The sequence below is a fragment of the Belonocnema kinseyi genome, chromosome 6 (assembly GCF_010883055.1).
Source record: "Belonocnema kinseyi isolate 2016_QV_RU_SX_M_011 chromosome 6, B_treatae_v1, whole genome shotgun sequence".
NCBI lineage: Eukaryota > Metazoa > Arthropoda > Insecta > Hymenoptera > Cynipidae > Belonocnema > Belonocnema kinseyi.
Genome location: NC_046662.1, coordinates 142,017,690 through 142,039,473, shown reverse-complemented (window position 1 = coordinate 142,039,473; position 21,784 = coordinate 142,017,690). Strand labels below are relative to the sequence as shown.

The 21,784-nt window shown below is 33.7% G+C and overlaps 1 protein-coding gene across 4 annotated transcripts in view; it reads right to left on the bottom strand.

Annotated features, from left to right (window-relative positions):
• Nucleotides 1-358: 358 nt before the first annotated feature.
• Nucleotides 359-21,784, bottom strand: part of LOC117174215 (centrosome-associated zinc finger protein CP190) — a 102,363-nt gene continuing 80,937 nt past the window's right edge. For all 4 annotated transcript variants that reach the window (XM_033363083.1, XM_033363084.1, XM_033363082.1 and 1 more), the window contains one exon: nt 359-2,357. In XM_033363083.1, the coding sequence (XP_033218974.1) occupies nt 374-2,357 (1,984 nt within the window). In that variant the 3' untranslated portion in view covers nt 359-373. The remainder of the gene's footprint in view (nt 2,358-21,784) is intronic.

Genomic DNA, 21,784 nt, shown 5'->3' with positions numbered 1-21,784 from the left:
GCGGCTGCGCTGGTGTTTTCCTAAATTGTGAATTAGTTATATTGAAGAATCGCTTAAAAAATATCACAACGATAATCTTGCAATGAAAATTGTACATTCTTAATCTACAGTTAGTTTAGACGAAAACATCACAATAAGTTGTATAATTTAAAAACAATCTAAGAGGTGAATATTTAAATTTGCATAAAACCAATTGATGGACTCTTCAAAAAACGAACCAGTCAGACTCAAACTTCTATTTGACCTATGTGGGAATAGTTCACATATCATGGATATATTGGATGAGAATAGTAATATCATAGTTTAAAAGTCAAAACTACTGTTTTTTCTAAAAAAAAAAAATAAAAAGTCACTTTTCTTTGATTATTATGGTTTAAACGTTTACTTTATCAACATCCCATTCCTTTGTAATAATTTTTGTCCCATATTGATCTTTATTATTGTCTTCCATAACATTACTTCCGCCTTCATCTAACTGTTCTTCCTCAATAATCATAATGGATTCCTGAGACTCCACATTTCCACTATTTTGATCCTGATCTATTTCATCGTTGTATTCTACTATTTCCGTTTCCTCCTCAACGTACTGTATTTCTTCCTCCAATTGATTTTCTTCTTTCTCATTTGATACATTCGATTCAGATTCCATTACTTCCTCAAATTCCTCCAACTCCTCAACAACTTCTTCAACAATTTCTTCTTGACATTGTGTCATTTGAATAGAGTGATATGTGCCATAATCTCGATTATTATTTTGCGTATCATTCTCTTGTATGTAGACTATCATATCTCCTTCTACACCTTGCATAATGATTTGTTCGTTTCTCGACATATTTAAATGTTCTTCTTCTTGCTGCCGATTTTCCTGATTCTGATAAGTGCCGTCATCTATTAACATTAACATATGTTGCTCTTGATATTCTTGCGTATTGCAGGGAGGCGTTGTTGAAATACTGTCAATCTCGGGTACAATATATTCTGCTTCAGAAGTATTAATTTGTAATTCTGATTGAACAGAGTCATTAACACCCAAAGATGTCGCTATACCACTAACAACATTACTTAGCGCTTCTGCTTCTGTTGATGGTTCTAACGCTACAGAGATTTGTGGTGCAGATGCAATATTACGTAGTTCCTTATGTACACAATCAAGGTGAACATGTAGATTTGTTACTCGAACAAACGTTTTTCCACAATGCGGACAACGATGAGTTTTGTCCTTATTCTCATTAGATGTACCATGACAGGTACTTATTTCGTGACTTGCTAGTTCAGCCACATCCTTAAATTCCTGGGCACATTGCATACACTGAGTCCCTTCTAAAGAAGGAATTTGGGAGCGACTTGCAGGACGATGATTATGATTCATTTGATGTCTTACTAATAACGTTTCAGAAAGTGCAACATAAGAACAAGCGTGACATTTAGGAAAAAACATATTTTTCGGCGGGGGTACGTTATGTTTCGTGTAAAGGTGATACATTAAAATATTGCGTTTTGTTGCTTTGTAACCGCAATGCTCACAAACTCTCGGGTCAAACTTTTGTTCGTGCACATCTTGCATATGCCTCCTATACATATAATAATTCGTGTATTCTTCTTCAAGATCACATTTACTACATTTCCAAGGTCCTGTTTCACATCCATCAACATTCAATGATTTTGACATGCTATCATCTGAATTTTTATCGTTCATAAGGTGGTCCGACTTTAAGACAACATAGGAAACTTTTGTTTTTGCTGATACACTAGGCTTGGAAGATTTTACTTCCTTCTGCATTATTTTCAAACGTATATTTTTATTGTTTTTTACTAAGTGCGGATATTTTTTTAATACCTCTTTTATAATTTTAGCATGATTATTCATTGATTCTGTGGAATTACTTGCAGTTGATATACTTTGTGATTTATCAATGTTTTCTTTCTCTTCAAAATCAAATCTAACTTTCTTTAATGGTGAACATTCTACTTCTTGATGTTTTAAGATAGACTTTATACCCGTCCAGTCGTCATCGGAATATTCATCATTTGAATTTCGTCGCTTACGTTGCACTTCTGTTTCGTCCTCTACACATTTTCTGTTATGTTGATGGTCTGCAGAATTAACGCTCGGATTTATATTTCCATTGTTGACATTTTCAGGAGCTTGAACAATAGGCTTAGTATCGTAGGTTATATCTTCAAATGAGGAAAACACTCCAAGAGCAAAATCTTCGACTTCTGGTAGGTCGAATCTGGATGGACCGGACGTAGTTTCTACTGTTTTGTGGCTCTTGGATGGACTTCGTAATGAACCTAAGTCATAATTCGTTAATACATCTGTAGAAGTATCCAATTTTCTTTTCCAAATAGGAAGCCTGAAAATTTAACATATTCCATTATTGATGAATTATAAGTATTTTTAATAGCATATTTAATTAATTACTATTTTGTATTTTGAGCAGTAGGCCCGGTCGTGTCTCGCCGCCAAATAAGAAGGCAACAGGCCGGGATTAATATTATGAAAATAACGCGTTCCCTATAGCTTATACACAGAGAAAACTGTTACGAATTATGAGTCTTCATCTGTACACTATCATTTCTAATAGTGCGATAAATATAATCGTTTTTTTTAAACGAATAATGAAAGATGAATAAGTAAGGTTTCCGTTGCTATGAATATAATAACGACTTATGTAGCTTAGATGGTTTTAATGTTCTTGTGAAAATTTCGTACAACGTTTGATTTGACGAAAAAAAATGCACCAGCTCACGATTTAGGTTTTTTTCCTCCCAAGGTTTATGAAGAGCTGAGGTGACTTCTCTGCCTTCCTCCTCGGCCATTTTCGATATTTTGGCGGGGATACGATATGATACGGCCAACCTAGGTTCTTCATAATTTTGATCCCGTTTATTGTGTTGGTGTGTCAAATATGTTCACTCTCATCTATTCGTTTCCTTCAAGATGCGTTCACCGCATTCATATATTAATTGTATTTATGAATTATCTTAAAATTACTAATTAAGATGAAATAAATTTGAATAATAGTTCAAATGCATGAAATAATTTGATATTAATTATTTTTATGCATAACAGAATCAAAATAATAGTAACTTAAGGTTTCATTCAGTAGAACTGCATGATTACTTAACATTAAGTAATTGAGGGTGATGTTTTAAATGCGTTTATGTTTTTAAGTATTGCGATTATTCATTTTATATTTTCACTTTAAAGATCGTTTCTACTAGGAATGTAATATAATGTCATTTTCATTCCAAAGGTGCAACGAAAGTAATAGATAATTTCAAGCAACATATTTGAATCACAGTCGAAACTATAATTTTCATGTGGCAGAAAAATTTCACTTTTTTTGATTAATATGTAGTCTACATTTTATGATAATTAATTTTTATGAATAAAAAAAAGTAAAATGTGTAATACTGATTTCAAATTTCATTGTAAAAGACTGTACACTGTTAATTACTAAGCAATTTAAAACATATTTTTTAAATCGTTGAAAAATTATTTTTACATAATTTCAGCTTGCTTTAAAAAGTACAGTGATCAAATTTGTATGATAATAACTTAAAAATAGGAACAAATTTTTAAACAAAAAATTATATACTTTAATTTAAGTTTAAATTACTTAATTCTTAACCAAAGAAGAAATTACTTTTCAAGAAAATATTTTAATTTGAAAGAAAATAAATTGATTTTCAATTACTACTAATTAGAAAATGCCGTGTCTCAATATATTCGAAAAGTTTGATATAATATAATATATGAATATCATAAAATCTCTAACATAGACGAATATTTCATTTATGTTCAAGATGGAAATAATTAGATTCGACAGTTTCAATAAGTACTTAACCTTATTGTGAAGCTTTATTTAAATTATATATGTTTCTAATTACATTAATTTTGAATTTGTATATTTTCAATGAGTGGTATATTGCTTTTAATTTAGCTATAGATTTTATGAATAATTTTAATCAAAATGATATGCTTGTACATACACACACATATGTCTACAATAAATAAATGAAATACATTACACGTTATTCAGTGGCCACTTGTGGAACTAATTAACTGCCGCTAGCTGGACAGTATGGTCAAGACCTATCTTAACGCTCACTTTTCTTTGGGTCGAATAGGCTCATAATATGGTGGTTTCGATTACAAATTATTTAATTACAGATATTCAAACTGTTTCAATGTGGACGCTTGCTGTAAAAAATTCTTAATTCCCAGTAGTTCTTGAATGAAAGTAGTTATTGATTTTATTTCTTCGGCTATCTAGTATTCTCCTAATGCGGGGACAGTCCTTATCAAATGCTGAATGGCGAGGCGCATTAAATCCCAAAAATTCCATTGAACCTACGTTTTTTTACCTAATATCAAGTTGCTTTACAACCATTTGTCATAATTTCTATATTTTTGAATTTTCAAGTTACATAACCTCTATTTATTCTAAGTACTAGTTTCAATAATTTATAAATTTGTACTTAATATAACTGTCATATTTTCGAATTTTCACATAACCTAATAATCATTTACATGAATTTCTACATGTCATATTTTACGTTTGTTGCAATTATCATTTGACATAATTTTTTCCGAATAACCACATGACGGTATAGCATTTATTTACGCGAATCGTCATCTGTCATAATTCCCGCTTAATCTAAATGCCATGTCACAGAAAACGTATTTGTCCGACACACATCCGGCCTAAGATAAAGGCGTTAAATTCAAAATCAGCAAATCATGATTTTTTAAATTGAATTTCGCGACTTTATTTGAGGCCGGATGGGCTGCAGGACAAATGAAATTTCCGTGACACGGTAATTCGATAAAGTGGAAATTATAACAAATGGCGATTCTTGTAACCGAAAGATAGGTTACGTAGTTGTTAACAATTAACAATGGCAATTAACACACTTGAAAGTTGTATTGTTACAATCTTTTGCAAAATGGTTTCCAGTACACGTGTAGAACACTTGTTATTTTTCAAAGTTTCTCGCCAGAAGAAAAAATCCACCAAATTTAAAAAGACGCAGTACACTACAAACATACATAAAAATGTAATAAACCAACATGTGGAAGGGAGACGGGCGAATGGTGCAGGAAGGGAGGAGGGGGGTGATGATAGCTGACATGACTTGACCGAGAAGGAACACCCGCGTATGGAAAATTTCGCGCGGTATTGGAACATTAGGGTGGCTCAAAAAATGTCAACTTTCGAAATGTTTATGCATTCCAACGAACAAGATGATTCAGCAGTTTTTTTTTTTAAGAATGTTAAATTAATATTCAGATGTGAGACACGACTTTCATAGTTCTTACGGGCTCACAAGAAAAGTAACATTGGAAAAAGACACTTTTATCATTTATTATTTTAACCACCTCAATAATACAGGACATTGACGTCCATTTCAGAGATTCCGTTCACTCAAAGTTTGGTTCGACGTAAACTCTAAATTTGTAGTCAGTTCAAAAAAGATATTGAAAACCATTTCACTACAATTTAAAAATATCCCAATATAAGTAATCTACATGGTTAGATTAGAACATATGAATCTCTATAAAAAATTACATCATTTTCAAAATAATTTGTATTTATTGAATAAAAGTCCCTAGGGCTAAATATCCATTTGAGGAAAAGGATAATACAAGGTCATTTCAAATTTGTACAAGCACTAATCGGCAGAATACTGATTGTAATCAGGAAAATTTTAGATAAAACGGACACAAGCATTTAACGCATGCAGGCATCCAACTTTCTGAGTTTTGGTCTAATCGAAAAATTTCATTGAGATAGTTTTGAAATACATATGATATCTGGAAAAAGATTCCATGAGATTTTTTTAAACTATCAGAAAAATAGTTTTTTTCTTCTATTTTTTGATAATCTTCAAAATGTTGAAAAGCATATAACTTTTTTAATTTTCAGCGAATTAAAAAAAGCCATTGAAGATGAATTGCAAGTCTTTTGTCACTTGCCAGAAACTATGACACACATTTTTAATACTACTAAACCCATTTCTATTCATATTTTGAAAATGTTCTACATTTATAATTTTTGTTCGGAAATATCTGGTTAAAGAACTTCATCTTCATTTTGGGACCCCTAAATATTGTATTAGAGGCTGAAACGATTGAATAAATCCTTCAATATTTAGCGTAGTTACAACATTCAGGTAAACCCACAGCCATTTATACAGACACAAAGGCAGATACGCACTGAAAAAAATGTATGATGATCGGATACTGTGAGAGTTAAAGCGTAAAGATCAATTAAAAAATAAATATCGAAAATTTTTACGATTCCAGTTCACTCGAACGAATGAGAATCTAAAAAGTATAAAAAAATCGCTGTCGAATAATACATTTCTGAGGAAGTTAGTAAGTTTATACATTATCTATGAAAAAGCCACTGAACCCGTCCTCCAAGGAAGAAGCAAAAAAGAGAGATGGCCCAGGTAGAATCAACAGTTTCACGCTGATCCAAAGCACCTCTTCAGCTATCTCCCTGTTTCTGTCAAACTTCTACCCAAACCCAACGTGAGGTTGAGACTTTTTAGAGTGAGGTTGAGACTTTTTGGAGAGAGGTTGAGACTTTTTGGAGAGAGGTATACACGCTCGCAAAAATACTGGAGTTGAAAGAAAATACTGATAATATCATCCGCTTCGAGAAGTTTGGCGACAACGTCATAACATGTGTGCAGGTATATCCATCAATCACTGCCGAAGAGGTAAAGAAACCAATTAGGGACACGAATAAATTTCGCCTACAGAAACAGATGGATCAAAAACTTCTGATGAAAGCAGTTTTTGATTGATTGAACTTCTGATGAAGGAAGCACACAACAAAATCTGGCCCGAATATACACCTCATATTTAAAGTCGGAAAAATACCCATTCCGCAGAAACTGGTATTAGGAAACACTATACTCCTGCCGAAGAAAGGCAACTTATCCAAACCATAAAATTACAGGTGAATAACTCGATTGAATACTTTGTATAAGATGTTAACAGCTGTCTTATAGCGTATTCGGTTATCCGCCCTCGTTCTACGCCGGTGCAGTTTCGTGCTTTGCTATGCTCTGAGGCAGTGTCGGTTTTCTACCCTCGCTCTGCACCGGTGCAGTTTCCTGCTTTGCTCTGCTTAGGGGCAATGTGCTTGACGCTACTCCGAATCTACTCTGGTGCACTGTGTGAAACACGAGCCTGGATAAATTTGTACTTTATGAAAATGCAGCTTTTTGGTACGAAATTACTTTTTTTTCTTGCAGTATCCAGCTATTTCGCTAGAAAGATTTTGTTAAATCACTTTGTTGAAAAATAATTTTTTTTGTTGAAGATTTATATTTTAATTGAAAATTCAATAACTTGGGTAAAAGTTACAGAAATTTCATCGTTCAAAATATTTTTTATTGCAGGCTTTTGTCTGCCGTTGTAAATTGAACTCTTTCTTTTTAACCCTTTTCTTTGTTTTGAAAGGAATCTTTTTACTGAAATTTTAACTTTTCATTTTTAAAGATTAATCTTTTCTAGTTGCAAAGTCTCCGTTTTTGGTAAAAAAAACCAATATTTTCTTCATTTGAAATTTTATTTTTGTCGGGTAAAAATGCATTTCATTTTTTTGTTTAAAAATACAATTTTTGGTACATAAAATTCGTCTTTTGCCTTAAAGGCTGAATAATTTAGATACAGTTTTATTCCTTCGTTGAGTGAAAAATTTTTATTTATTCAAAATTAGTCTTTTGTTCTTTAAATTCTTTTTGTTTGTATGTTAAACATTTAATTATTTTCTTAAAAATTCAAGAATTTTAATAAAATGGCAGCTTTTATAGTGTGAAATATAATTTTTTAAAAATAAATTCGTAAATTAAAAAATGTTATTTTATTATCTGGAATACTGGTTTGTTCCGTTTATAAAAGATTTTTCGTTACAAGTATTCGAAGAGCAAAATTCTGGTGTTCGAATATTTATGATGAAGGAAAATGCAAAAAAAATAAGCAAGTAATAATAGGAAAATTTTCGAAATTTAACTTCTCAGACACCCTGTCTAATTCTAGTAGTAATAATAACTAGACAAATATAACTGTAATTAAGCTACGGCTTCTAACTCAAATAATAAAAGGATAACAGTGAAAGCATTTCTACATTTTCCTATCATTTCAGTTTCTTCGGAAATAAAGTGTCACACATTTTGGACGATATTCATATGATCACGGTCTACCTGGTTGTCTAGTTCTCTCTACTTGACTTTCTCTCACGGCCCTGACTGGGCGAACGCGCTGTGTCGAGTCTTGCCAGCGGGGGTCCCTTTGTCCTAATGAGGCATGAAATGCCAAACATAGAAATCTGATAGATTTGCAATCAGCGAATTAAAAATATTATATTTGGATTATAATTTTTTGCGATTACAACGATATCTCACTTGCAATCTAAAGATTAAAATTAGAATAAGTTATCGAACATTTTAGTTAATGTTTTTACCCTGACCAGCTAGCATTATGGAAATTTCAACAGTATAATTGAAAATGCAACACTTTATTTTGTAGAAAATTCGCCCGTTAATAAATAAATATAAATATTATAAATATTAATTATTGTATATATATATATATATACATATATAATTAAAAATTTGTCATAAGGACAACCGCAGGATTTCGCCAGGAGCGGGTGCTAATTTGGAAAATTGCACCTGCTCCCAGCGAAATCGCGGTAAAATTTCAGCCATAACTACGTCTCACGACCGTGAGATAGGTGATTACAGTCTGTAACGGAATCAATAAGACGATCCAGCAAAAGCCTCGTGCACCCTAAGAACACGGCCATTAGCAAATGAAAGCTTGGCACCTCCCAAGAGCGCCGATGATAAGGACGATTAGTTTAACAGAATATTCCGGGTACAATCGTTGCAACTTCCTTATAAGGTCTCGATACCTCTCTTTTTTCATTCTCCTTGGCTATGATGTTTCTGTCAGCTGAAGCCGAAAAATTCTATAACGAACATGGTTCGCTTCTCGAAGTCAAGAAGAACCATGTCTGGCCTCGAGTGTGCAACAGAAACAATTGTCGAGAATATAAAGTTCCAGTATATGCGGCACTTCCCATTCTCGACAATTGACTCGATTTCCCTATGAGCATTAGAGGAGCGATATTGTGTGCTTCCGCACACTCTTTTTTCCAGATGAGATAGTAAATGTGGTTTCCCAAGGCGGCATCAGTATCTCTATGTACCTAACTATTTGCGGATGAACCTTTAAGATTTCCAAAAGACAGATGATAAGTCTATAGGAGGTCGAATCGTTGAATCGTTGTTTCCTGAATGCGGGCTTGAGGCACGCCCAGGTATGTATAGGCCTCTCCAGTGTTAAGATGTTTAATAACTCAAGGTCCTAGGGAACGCCAATAATCTTGTCTTTCTTCAGATGAGTTTTGGCACATTTGTCAAATCCAAAGTTCATATCAATCTCTCCTGTATACTGCTTGAAGATATTTAAAGCACTTTGTAGTTTGTTTTCACCAGAAGCATAGATTTTTAGGTCATCCATATAGAATACATGAGCGACCTTATGCTCGAGATGATTACTGTCGCCACAGAGGTACTCGTAACCAGAACAATTTAGTAGTGCGAGAGAAAGAAGCAGAAGTGTGATGCAAAAAAGCAGAGGACTCATCGTGTTATCCTGAAAGATGCCCCTCTGGAAGGTAACGTTTTTCGTTGTAATTTGATATTTTCCAGATGAGTTAGTAAATATAGTTTTCAAAAGGGGCATCAATCTCTCTAAGCATCTCACTATGTGTTGTGAACCTACAAGCATCCCAAAAGACAGATTATAAGTGTATGAGAGGTTGAATCTATTTTCCATAAACAGCAACTGCGTACCATTACACAGTGTATGCATCGACTGCGCTGCCTGATGCACCATACGTGTCTACTGGGCATCCCTGAACACTGCATGGCACTGCTGCGCAGTTTAATGTATCAAAATCGTGTACTGTGCACCTTTATGCTTTACATATCTCAACTGCGCAACTCTACATACTCCAGGGATTTACTGCCCCTCTCCCGCCCCTCTAAAGTGGTACCACTTTTTTTGTCACTCTTTTGTAATTCCACTTTTTGAACATAAAATTCTTAGACTCATAATACACTGTAGGAATTTGAAATATCATTTTTATATGCTGATATTAGAAAGTGTTTTCAAGAAAATACACAAAATACCTCAACTAAAAAATACAATTCTGACATGTATTTCAAATAATATTTCAAACCCCCAAGATCTGGCTGAAATAGATGCCTCCCTTCGCGTGTAAATCTCGGAGGACTCCGACCTCTGTACCATGAGTTCTTCAGTTTATGGTGCTGCGAGAGCTTTGGCTGATTCATATTGTGTAAAAAAACACTAAGCATGAGGCTAAGAAAAGAGTAGTCTTAGTTTTCCAGGAATTAGGTTTAGATGCAAATAAAATTCTTGAAACAGCACCCATAGCAATATTCGCAGCAGACATTCTTTTTATGTGCTCTTGATAAAAAAGACCCGAGCCTGAAGTGTTGACACCGAGATAGACAAATTCGCCTACTACCTCCAGCTGAGTCTGTGCGTAGAAGAACTTGTATTCACATGGCCGACCTTTGTGGTATACCATAACTTTTGATTTTTCTTCTTTGAGCGTTAAAAAATTGCTCATACAGTAATGGAAGATCATGTTAATTCTTGCTTGTAAGTCAGCCTGAAAGTAAGCGAATATGACTAGTCATCAGCATAAGCAAGTAGAATAACGTCACATAAGTGATATATTGAAATTCCATGCATACCATGATTTCGTAAGTACTCTTCTAGATCATATATGAAAAACGCGAAAAGGAGAGGACTAAAGATCTCAGCTTGAAGCACCCCACAAGTTAGCTTCACGTACAAAGTCAAACCCTCGTAAGTGTGAATAAACATGTTAGCATTATCATGAAGTTTTTTTATAATTCGTATGAATTTACTGGACATGCCTATCTTTACAAATTTGCTCCATAGGTGACAGAGGTTCACTGAGTCAAAGGCTTAGGAAGTTAGGATATAAATATGATCAATAAAACTTCTTTCAGGCCGAAAACCGGCCAGATTTTCTGGGAGAATGTTTACCTCGTTGACCCTTGCAGTCAATCTCATCAACGGGATCTGAGAGAAGATCTTAGTAATACTATTTATAAGGGGAATTCCCTGGTAATTGTGAGGGTCAGATTTATCACCCTTTTCATGCACCATAAATTCATTAATTTGGGCCCAGATAGATGGGACTCTTTCCTCAGCCAGGTCCTGTTGAAGAGGCGCGCTAAGTACTCTAACCAATGTTCCGGAAGGTTTTTGAAAAATGCATTGTGAATCCCATCTTCACCCGGCGTTCTGTTGCATTTACATTTCAATAAAGAGGCTTTAATTTCGTTAATAGAGATATCACAGTCGAATAAAGGGTGTATCTTTAAAATCCACTCTATGCGAATGGGGGCCTCAATCGGATAAAGGGAAAGGTCTTGCAATGCATATATGCTAACATTATTAGTGGAAGGAGACCGCAATCTAATTCTATTGACCGCTGCCCAAAAATCTTTAGGTTTATTACAAGCCGCTAGTGAATTTAGCAGTGCATATTCGTATTACCTGTTCTTGGACCTACGTAACTCCAGGAAGGATTTTTTTATTTCCAGATACATAGGGCGCTACGAAAGTTTTGCAATACGAGAAACCTATTGGAAGAAGAGAGATGATCCTTGCGTCATTAGAAAGAGCGTCAAAAATTAGGTAGGAAGAGGAAACCTGTTGACTCAGGTCTCAGTACAGTCTAAGGACGCAGCACGGAACGATTGAGAAATGGCGTCATAGACAAAGGAAGAATATCGTGCAATAATTCGATACAACTTTTCTCGTGGTTTAAGTGTAGAACAAAGTTTTGAGGAAATGTCTCCGGTATTGGGTAAGGATTATACGCATTGCACAACAATTTTTCGATGGTACAAACAGTTCGAAAGGGGAAATTTCGGTCTCACGGACGACTCGCGCTCAGGCCGACTGCCGGAAGTGGTGACATCGGAAAACATTGCGTCTGTGAATAATCTATTGAATGATAATAGAAAAATCACGTACCGGCAGATAGAGAAAATGTTACACATTAAAACCAGCGTACAGGCGCCTCTTCCTGGTACACTCAGGTATGTTTACCCCAAGTTATAAACCAACTCAAAAACATCAGGCCCAAATCTCGACTCAGCACCTGGCTATTCCACCACGACAATGCGTCGGCTCACAGAGCGAAGGTCACAGTAGCTTTTTTGGTCAAATCTGGACTCACTATTCTAGATCACCCTCCTTGCAGTCCAGATCCTGCTCCCTGTGACTTTGTTTTGTTTATAGAAGTAAAAGGAACAACTAAAAGGGCGTCGATTTTGTTACGAAACTGCTCTTTTGACCGCGTGGGACCAAGCGTGTGCGGATCTTCCAGAAGAAAAGTGGTAGGGTTGGTTCGATGACTGATTTCGACGTATGGAAAAATGTATTTACTGAGGTGGAAAGTACTTCAAAAAACTATAAAAGGTTCGTCTGTATTGCAAAACTTTCGTAGCGCCCTACGTATTTTGCCCCCGCCGTATCGGAAAAACCCGACCTTTTAAAGACATTTAAAGATTGTCTAAGACTACGGCAAGTGACTCTACATTCTTTATCATCCCAAGGTTTCTTCCCTGGAGTATCCATTCTGTCTTGCCCATCTAATCTTCTTGTTCAGTTGATGCATGCGTTTTTTGATGTTTTAATCCATCGTCGGTTTTAGCCTCCGATTTGAATGAGGCAAAGCTCTCGCATCACCATAGATTGAACAATTGATGGTCCGCGGTGGGTCTCAATGTGGAAGAGTCTACATCATCGATATTGCTTTTCCACTTAACCGAAATTACAGTCAACCTATACAACCAAGATCCATAAGTATAGCGAGTTGAGGTATGAAGTAAAAACCATATGGAAGATTGTGAATCATGCATCTATTCATCTTCTTGCGATTTCTGCTACAGGCAATGTGGAGCAGAAGATGGTAGCTCGAAGAAAGCATATAGAGGTGACTGTTGTCACTTCCGACACTCGCGGCCGCTGTTTAAGTATGGCTGTGGTAAAGAAGGAGCTCCAAACTACATAATGCTTGCAATTGTATACCTACATCATCGCAGGAGTTTTCAAGCATTGTGTCAAATTATCTTATTACATTCTCATCTTATCAGTCACCTGACTTATTCCGTGGCTATGATGTAAAATCGGTTTCACCCGAGTGAAAGTTGGAAAATAATATAAATAGAATGTATATATATTTCGGTTTCGATTTCTTTGGAATCAAACAGGAAAGCCTATGACAAAGCCACCAAACGCGTCCTGTGGTTTCGGATAGAGGATCCCTGTAACAAGGGTTTCTGCTGAATAGCGCCTGGGTGAGGTGTCTTAAACAGTGACTCTGGGATGCCGGGCGTCCTCTCAGTAAGCAGCCTTATCCTTGCATTCGCGGCTCTACAAGGACGAGTACCGATCACCCTAGAGTTAAGGGTGCTAAATATAATCTAGATGAAAACATGGCGAGGAACCAGCAAAACATGAACAAGCGAAGGATGAAGATGAGGAAGAGACATTGAGATGACCACGGAAAGCAGACACCTTCTGACAGACAATAGTAATTTCAGGAAAAGGAGAAAACAGACTTGGATTGACTACCGAAAAAATTTCGATTCTACCTCTCATACAATTATTATCAGTCTGTTGCAGAGCTTGAAGGTTCACCACACATAGTGAGATGCTTAGAGAGATTGAAGCCCCTTTGGAAAACTATACTTACTAACTCATTTGATATTTTCCAGATGAGTTAGATTTCCAGATGGGTTCGATTCCCGCCTCGCACTCTGGAAGAACCTCGGCGGCCCATGCGGTCAACAGTATCCTAGCAAGGGAGTTGTTCATCCCCGGAGACTCGTGGACCGGTACCTCTAGAGAAAAAGTTTTTCTCTAAGTACTTAAAGCTGTCGCTCTTGGTAGTTCGAAACCCATCCTAAACTACAGGTCCCCCTCCCACCACCAAGTAAGTCTGTGAGAGTGTGTAAAGGAATAAGGAAAAAGGTTCATGCAAAATGTAAAACCTTAGGGGACTTAGTACTACCTACGATATATAGGGGTGCTTAGTATAAACCTATCATACAAAAGGGTGCGCAATAAGTTATTTAGCGGCTTTTAACACTGCACTTTATAAATCGATAGTAAAGAATTCGATAGGAAAATTGTGAATAATGTTTGATCTCAACACAATTTTTATGAAATCCGAGAGCGGGAATTTTTCCTTTGCTTTTCTAAGTGGTTTGGAACGTAATTGCCAACATAAAAATCATTTATAGCTTAAATACATTTTTTTTTAATTCACGTAGAACTAAAAAAACTGTACAGTAACTAAATATTTTTTGAATTAAATTTATGTACTATTCTTATAATTAATTGTTCGTTTTTATATTCAGTATCGTCAAGCCAGTGTGGCAGTACGGTTTTGTTTTTATTTAAAATCGCATTTGAAAAAAGTTGATTTTATAAAGTTTTTAATTGCTATCACAAGATTATTCGAGGTAAAATAATTCAATTATTCATTAAAAATAATATTATTTATTATCAACTACGAATTTTCGATATTTGATATTATTGGTTCACCTAATGTCACTGTTACTCATGACCCTGCCCTCCGATCTCTACTACAGTAGTGATAAAATAATTAATAATAAATCACTATCACCGTCATTAAAACCTATTAGTACTTTAACAATCAAAGTATCACGCACGATTAATATTATAAAGTTGATATAATTCATGTAAAACAATCGAAAACCATATTATGCATATATTTATTAAACTCTCAATATTAGAAAAAAAGCACTAACATGTCAAGTGTGATTGATAAAAAGTTGACAATTTTGAGTTCCAGTTATTTTTCACATTCCCTTCGATTAATAAATCTTCTCTAAAAATATCCCTATAAACTACACTGCAGATTTATAGATATAAATTATATATTTTTTGATTATAAAATGCTTATAATTAAGAAGAGGGTTCAATATTATACAATTAAAATTTTTTGAGGTCTCGCCAAAGTCTGTTCCACAAAGTTGTTGGCCTTTCATGCAAAATTGACACCTTAAGATAAAACTAGAAATAATTATTCAACAGGGTGTCCAGCGAAGGCTTACGATAAATTTCGCGTACATTTCTCCTAAAATTGACGCAGCCTTTTTAAAAATACCAGTTCACATTTTATTAAAAAATTTAATTCTTATATGCATTATTTTCATAACAATTTATTGTGTTTCCAAAATAAAAAAATTAATAATTTGAGTGATTTAAACAATTTGATTCAACTCTTTATTTTCCGTTTTTTGTTAGATAATGGAATGAATTCCTCAACTCTGAAACGATTTTTATATAACACTGCGCCAAAAAAGATAAGTTCTGTTTTAACAAACCCCGTTAAAAAAATACACGAGATTTACAAAAAAAAATATTTAACTGAGCTTCAAAAATATTTCGTAAATTTGAGGATTTTCTACATGTAAAATTATATTTTTTGTAGCTAACTTTACAAATGTTTTCAAAAACTTCGGAATTTTTGAATGACAAAAGAAAAAGAGGGAAACTCAAACTGAAACGTATTCTAAAGATTTTTTTAAACTAGCTAGACAAACATTTTTTTTAACTGGAAATAAAATATGGAACATTGCCTTTTGCACTTTTCGTGCATTGAGCTTGTCAGGTTTTTATATGGAATACTTACGATAACTCACTTGAATTTGTTCAAATTAAGAATTGTATAAAAATTGGTTTATTGTAGTGTTTTAGGTAGAAAGTAAGACTAAAGAATTGGACATCTTGAAAAAATTTCTAAAGAATGTAGAATTATTTTTTAATGAAAACATGGCTTTTTTTGATTCGGCTTGAATAATAGTGATTTTTAAAAAGTTGAGCATTTCTTTACCTGAAATCTATTTATATGAAATTCGAATAGAAAAGTATGATTTAATTTTTTAAGACAACATTTTTGTACATGGTAATAGCAGTTTTAAAATCTCTAAAAGAAGCAACATTCACGACCATTGTAGAACCAATTTTTTTGAATATTATATATGACGTTCGTCTGTTTTAAATTAAACCATCGGGAAAAAAATCCGAGCGTTATTATTGCGAATAATTGAGTTGTACGGTACCCGAGTAATAGGGTTTTGGTTCGAGAGTCCGAGATTCCGTGAAACATCTCCCACCACTCACGATGTCATCTACGCGTCTCATCTATACCCCGTCCGTGAGCCGCGTCTACGACCTATCTACTTCCGTGAGAATGTAGTGGTAAGTGGAGAGGGGAGATTTCGTGCGTCTGCCCTCTCTCCTAAAAGTCCGGTCTATCGGGTCGACTTCAACCGCTCGCCCTAAAAAATGTCACTCTTCAGAGTAAGCCCACTTTCTTCGGCGCACGTCACAAATGATTTCGTGTGCTTTAATTTTAAATGAATAAGTTTCAGGTAAAATATTTTCCAAGTTTTTAAAAATATATGTTAATCTAGCCAAATCCAAAGGAGTATTTTTTACATTAAAAACGAATTAATGCTGTATTCTGAACGCAATTTTTCATCTTTATTTTTATATTCTTATTTGCTACCTAAAACATTACACAACCAACAAATTTCTACAATTCTTGTTTATCCATATAATAAATTTTAAACATTTAAAATTTTTAAAAGTTTCAAGAACTTTTCGATAGCAACTTTTTTTTATTACAAAAAATCCAGTGACTTTCTGTCACTGAGAGGAAAAAATTGAAGGGGCATCTTTTGGGAATTATTTAAGCAGCACACTAAGATGAATGTTAAATATTGTTTAGGATTAGCGACAAGAAGTAAATTTAGATCAGGGAACTACACTCTACTACAGGCATCTACTGCACCTCTTAATGCACTACATAAGAGTACAGCGCAGCTCGAGGTATTCTAGAATTGATCTGTGCAGCTGTAAAAATAAAAAATATCCATTGCGCACGCTTTTGTACTGCAGGACTGAACTGCACATATGTAAGAGCCCTATATCCCTAATACGCAAGCCTTCACATTGCAGAACTTCATTGCTTAACTTTAAAAGTCATACATCTATACTGCGCAATACAAATTTCTAACCTCCAGCTTGAGACACTACACAATTCTACGATTGCATTATAAAGTTCTGCACAGTCCTCTACATTAGAGTACCCTACTGCGCATCCCTAAATATTACAGGAATCTACGGCGCAACCCTGCACAACCACATGACTCTACCTAGCAACTCTGCACATGACATTACTCTACTGCGCATCCTTGTACACCATACTACTCTATTGCGCAGGTATGTACATCCCACGACTGTACTCCGCAGCCCTGTATATTACATAGCTGCACCGCGCATCCCGACATGTTAAATGTCTCTACTGTGCACCCATATACATCACATGTCTCTACCGCGCAGCCCCGCACATTACAGGATTCGACTGCGTAGTCCTGCAAATCTCAGGACCCTACCGCGCAGCTTAATATACCGCACAGACTTTAAGATTGCATTATAAATCTACTGGACATCCTTGCAGATCACATGAGTATACATAAGGGTACTTTGCATATATATTTACTGCAAGACTGCACTGCATATCCGTACGAGCTACGCATTTTTACTGCGCATCCCTGCATATCGGAGTTCTCCAATGCGCAGCCTTGAGTACAATATATCTCTACCCTGGTGAAAGTATCGGATAGAAATTTCTTCCGAACCAATCCGAAGTCATCCGAAGTCATCCGAAGTCATCCGAATCATTCCGCGATCTGTATCTCAATCGATCCGAGTTAATACTTACCAATCCGAAAAAATGTATACATTTCGTTTGACGCAAATCCGTTAAAAACTAATTTAACTCAATCCGGCTCAATTGGAACTTCTAATCCGAATCAATCCGAGCCAAATTTTCAATCCAAATTAATCCAAACTCGAATGGACCTAAAACGAATTTTCAATCCGAATGAATCCAATTCAATCTGAACTCGAATTCATTCGGATTGAAAATTAAGTTTATATCAATCCGAGTTGGGATTGAATCAGATTGAGTCGGATTAATTTGTAACCGATTTAGATCGAATGAAATGTAGACATTTTTTCAGATTAGTTCGAATGAACTCGGATTAGTTGAGATACAGATTCAGGAATGATTCGGATTGTTTCGGAAAGAATTCCTATCAGGTGCTTTCGCGATGCATATCCGCCTTCTGCAAAACTTACTGCGAAGGTCTACGCATTATAAATCTCTAGTGCACAGACCTGTACATTACAGGACACTCTCTACTGTGCAGCCTAATGTACTGCAGAAGTGCACTGCACAACTCCGTCTCCTGGACGGACTTAATTATAAGTTTGAATTAGTATTCCGTATTATTATTCCGTCGGCTGGACGGCATGAAGGAAAATGGGTTTTTATATGTCAACTACTAATTCAAACTTACAATTAGGCCCGTCCAGCAGACAGAGTCAATAAATCAGTTTTTATAACTTTCAAACAATAAAATTTACATTTCAATTCACTACCAGGTGTACTTACTTTCATGAAAAGTGGTTGTTCTGATGAGGACTGTCAAATACAGTCGAAACGTAATACTTCCTATGTACTCTCATCATCATTACTCAATCCTCTCTCTTTGTCCCTGATATTTCATCTATCTTTCTTCCTAATCTCTCCTATTTTTCTTACTCTTGTGTACTCCTACTCATTGATCATGACATTTCTAGACTTAATATATACTCTAGAGATTTGTAATATAATTTTTATATGCTGATATTAGAAACCATTTTCAAGAGGATACACAAAATATCTCAACTACAAAATACAATTCTTGCATGTATTTAAAATAATATTTAAAAATACTCAACTGTATTTTGTAGGTGTATTTGAACTACATCAGCTAATTGTATTTTACCCAGGATGTATTCTAAATGTATTTTGTCTGAATGTAGTTTGTATTCAGATACCTCAATACAATTTTTGTGAATTTCTGCCCAGCTTCTGCAGAAATATGAGTAGAAATATACAAAAAAAATGTATTTTTACTTATTATTCGTAATTTTTAATAATTTCTGTCGTCTTTTTCATACAAATAATTACTAATGGACAATTTGAATATTTCCAATGACTTTTTATACACTGTTTAATTGTTTAAATAAATGTAACTTATTTAAACAATTATTAATTCGCAAAAAATGTAAAAAATAATCGTATTTTCTGATTGAAATGTAGTAATAGATTTAATGCTATCACGATGATTCATTTTGATAAAAAGATATTTCGGATTCCCAACGCGTAAAAAGACGAATTTTGCCGACGTTTTATGAACATTGCAGTTCACTTCTTCAGGGCTAACGTGAAAGTAGTTGGTCCTTTTTTTCTGTGAATTTTTTAAAAGTCCTTATGTAATTATTTAAACAATTAATTATCGTTTATTTACAAAATTTCTAAAAATGATGCTCGCGGTGTACAATTTGTTTTCAAGTATCAAGTATGAAATATCGAGTATCCTATGCTACTTTGTTTAAACAATTTTTATATTTTAAAGCAGCTTTTTTTGATAACTTTATAAAATGAAATAAAACAGAATACATACAATTATTTTTCAGAATTTATAGCATATGGAAAGGTAATATAAACTATTTTTCAACTGTTTAAACAAACATAATTTTTTTAAACAATTATTTTCCAAAAATATTTTAAAACTCGCATTTTCTGAATTAAACATAATATTTCATGATTTTGAGGGAGTATAAATTCTCTAAAAAGCGTCATGTCATTTTTTAAACAATTTTTATTCGTTCAAGCAGTTTTCTATTAAAAAAAGGTTGATTAATAACATAAAATATAACACATAGAATTATTTTCGTAAATATATATTAATATATATTTTTTGTGCTTCCAGTATGAGAGCTTGATATTCATAAAAAACTCTTAAATGCTATAATGAAATATAATTTAAATCCATTTTCTATGCAGCCTAATTACAACGCTGATAAACAAAATAAATTATTTTTTGGACCATAAAAAAGCTTTTAGCAGAATTGACTACTCCTCAAAATCATTCAATATTATGTTTATTTAAGAAAATACGATTTTAAACATATTTTTTGAAAAATAATTGTTAAAAGAAATAAATTGTGTTTGTTTTAACAATTAAAAAATGGATAATATATTCTTTCTGCATACTATAGTCCGAAAAAGTTGCTTAAGCAAATAAAAATAGTGCAAACAAACAGAGATTTGTTCAACATTAGAAGAAATGTATCAAAATTTTGTAAGTATTTAACAGAACGTAGCATTGCATATCAATTTGAGGAATTATGGGAACTCTAGCTCAATTTTTAGAAATTTTATCAATAAACAATAATTAATACTTATATTTAATTAATTAATTACGTTTATTTAGGCAATTAAACATTGTTTATGAAGTGAACAGTCCTTTTAAATCTCTAAAAAACTTGGCGTTTTAAAATTTAAAAAGAAATCCACACAAATTTATTTAATTATTCTTCACTATTCTTCTTTAATTTTTCTGATTTAGAAGATCTAAAGTCAAAACCTTTGAATTAAAATGTACGAAATTGTAAATGAAAAACTTAAAACATGCATAATTTGTAACGGAACATTTTCAAAATAAATACTCTTTAATTTTGAACATATCAGATTTTTATAAAACTTTAAAGAATTTCTATTAAAAATGGTTGGATTTTACAAATATAGAATACCAAACTATTCGATTATGCACATTTTAAACTTATGTAATTTTTAATTTATTCTTTAATCGTTCAATTTTGAATATTTAAAATAAAAAATTCTTCAATTTTAAGCATTCTTAAGATTTAAACTCGAACATTCATTAATTTAAAATGTTTACATTTTATTATACTGTAATTTTAAACATTTTTCTTAAAATGTATATTTCAATATGGAAAATTGCCTATTGAAAATTCTTCAAGTTGGAATATTTTCAATTTGAGAACTTTTCTTCATTTAATGTTTAAATAAACAGTGATATACTTTTGGGTGTTTTTACATTCTGAAGCTAATAAGAAGGTTCTGGTCTTATGTAAAATTTGACTTTGTCGGTTTTCATTAAACCTACACAATTTGAGGCTCCCTGGGTCAGAAAAAAAGATTGCTACAAAGGTATACCTGTCTGTCTGTAGTAGTATTACTGGTTTGTAGGCACAATAAATTTCGAAAGTCTGATCAGATTGGACTGAGTTTTGTCACACCTTTTTAAAGCGTAAAAAGAAAGGACGAATTTTTAGCCAGCTATCTGTTTCTTGACTGAAAATTTTAAGCGAAGCAACGCACGGTATAAAAAAACTCTAGAAAAGAAAAACGTTTCCTTTTTAAAGCCATACAAAATTATCATACCAACATTTTGAATTTTTTTGAAAAATCTAAAATCCAAATTTTAAAGAAAAAAAAAAACATTAAAAATAAAGAATACCATTCGTTTGGAGAAAAGACACAAGTTACGAAAAAATAGACATTCGGTTGATGGGCCGATAGAATGAAAAAACCAATCCGAACCGCTGATTTGGAATCGCGGAACTTTGGCCGGAATTTATCAAAACTTTGGAACGACCCATACACATTTTTCGTTTAAAATAAATCTACTGAGTAGGCGACCACGACTTGATTATTCT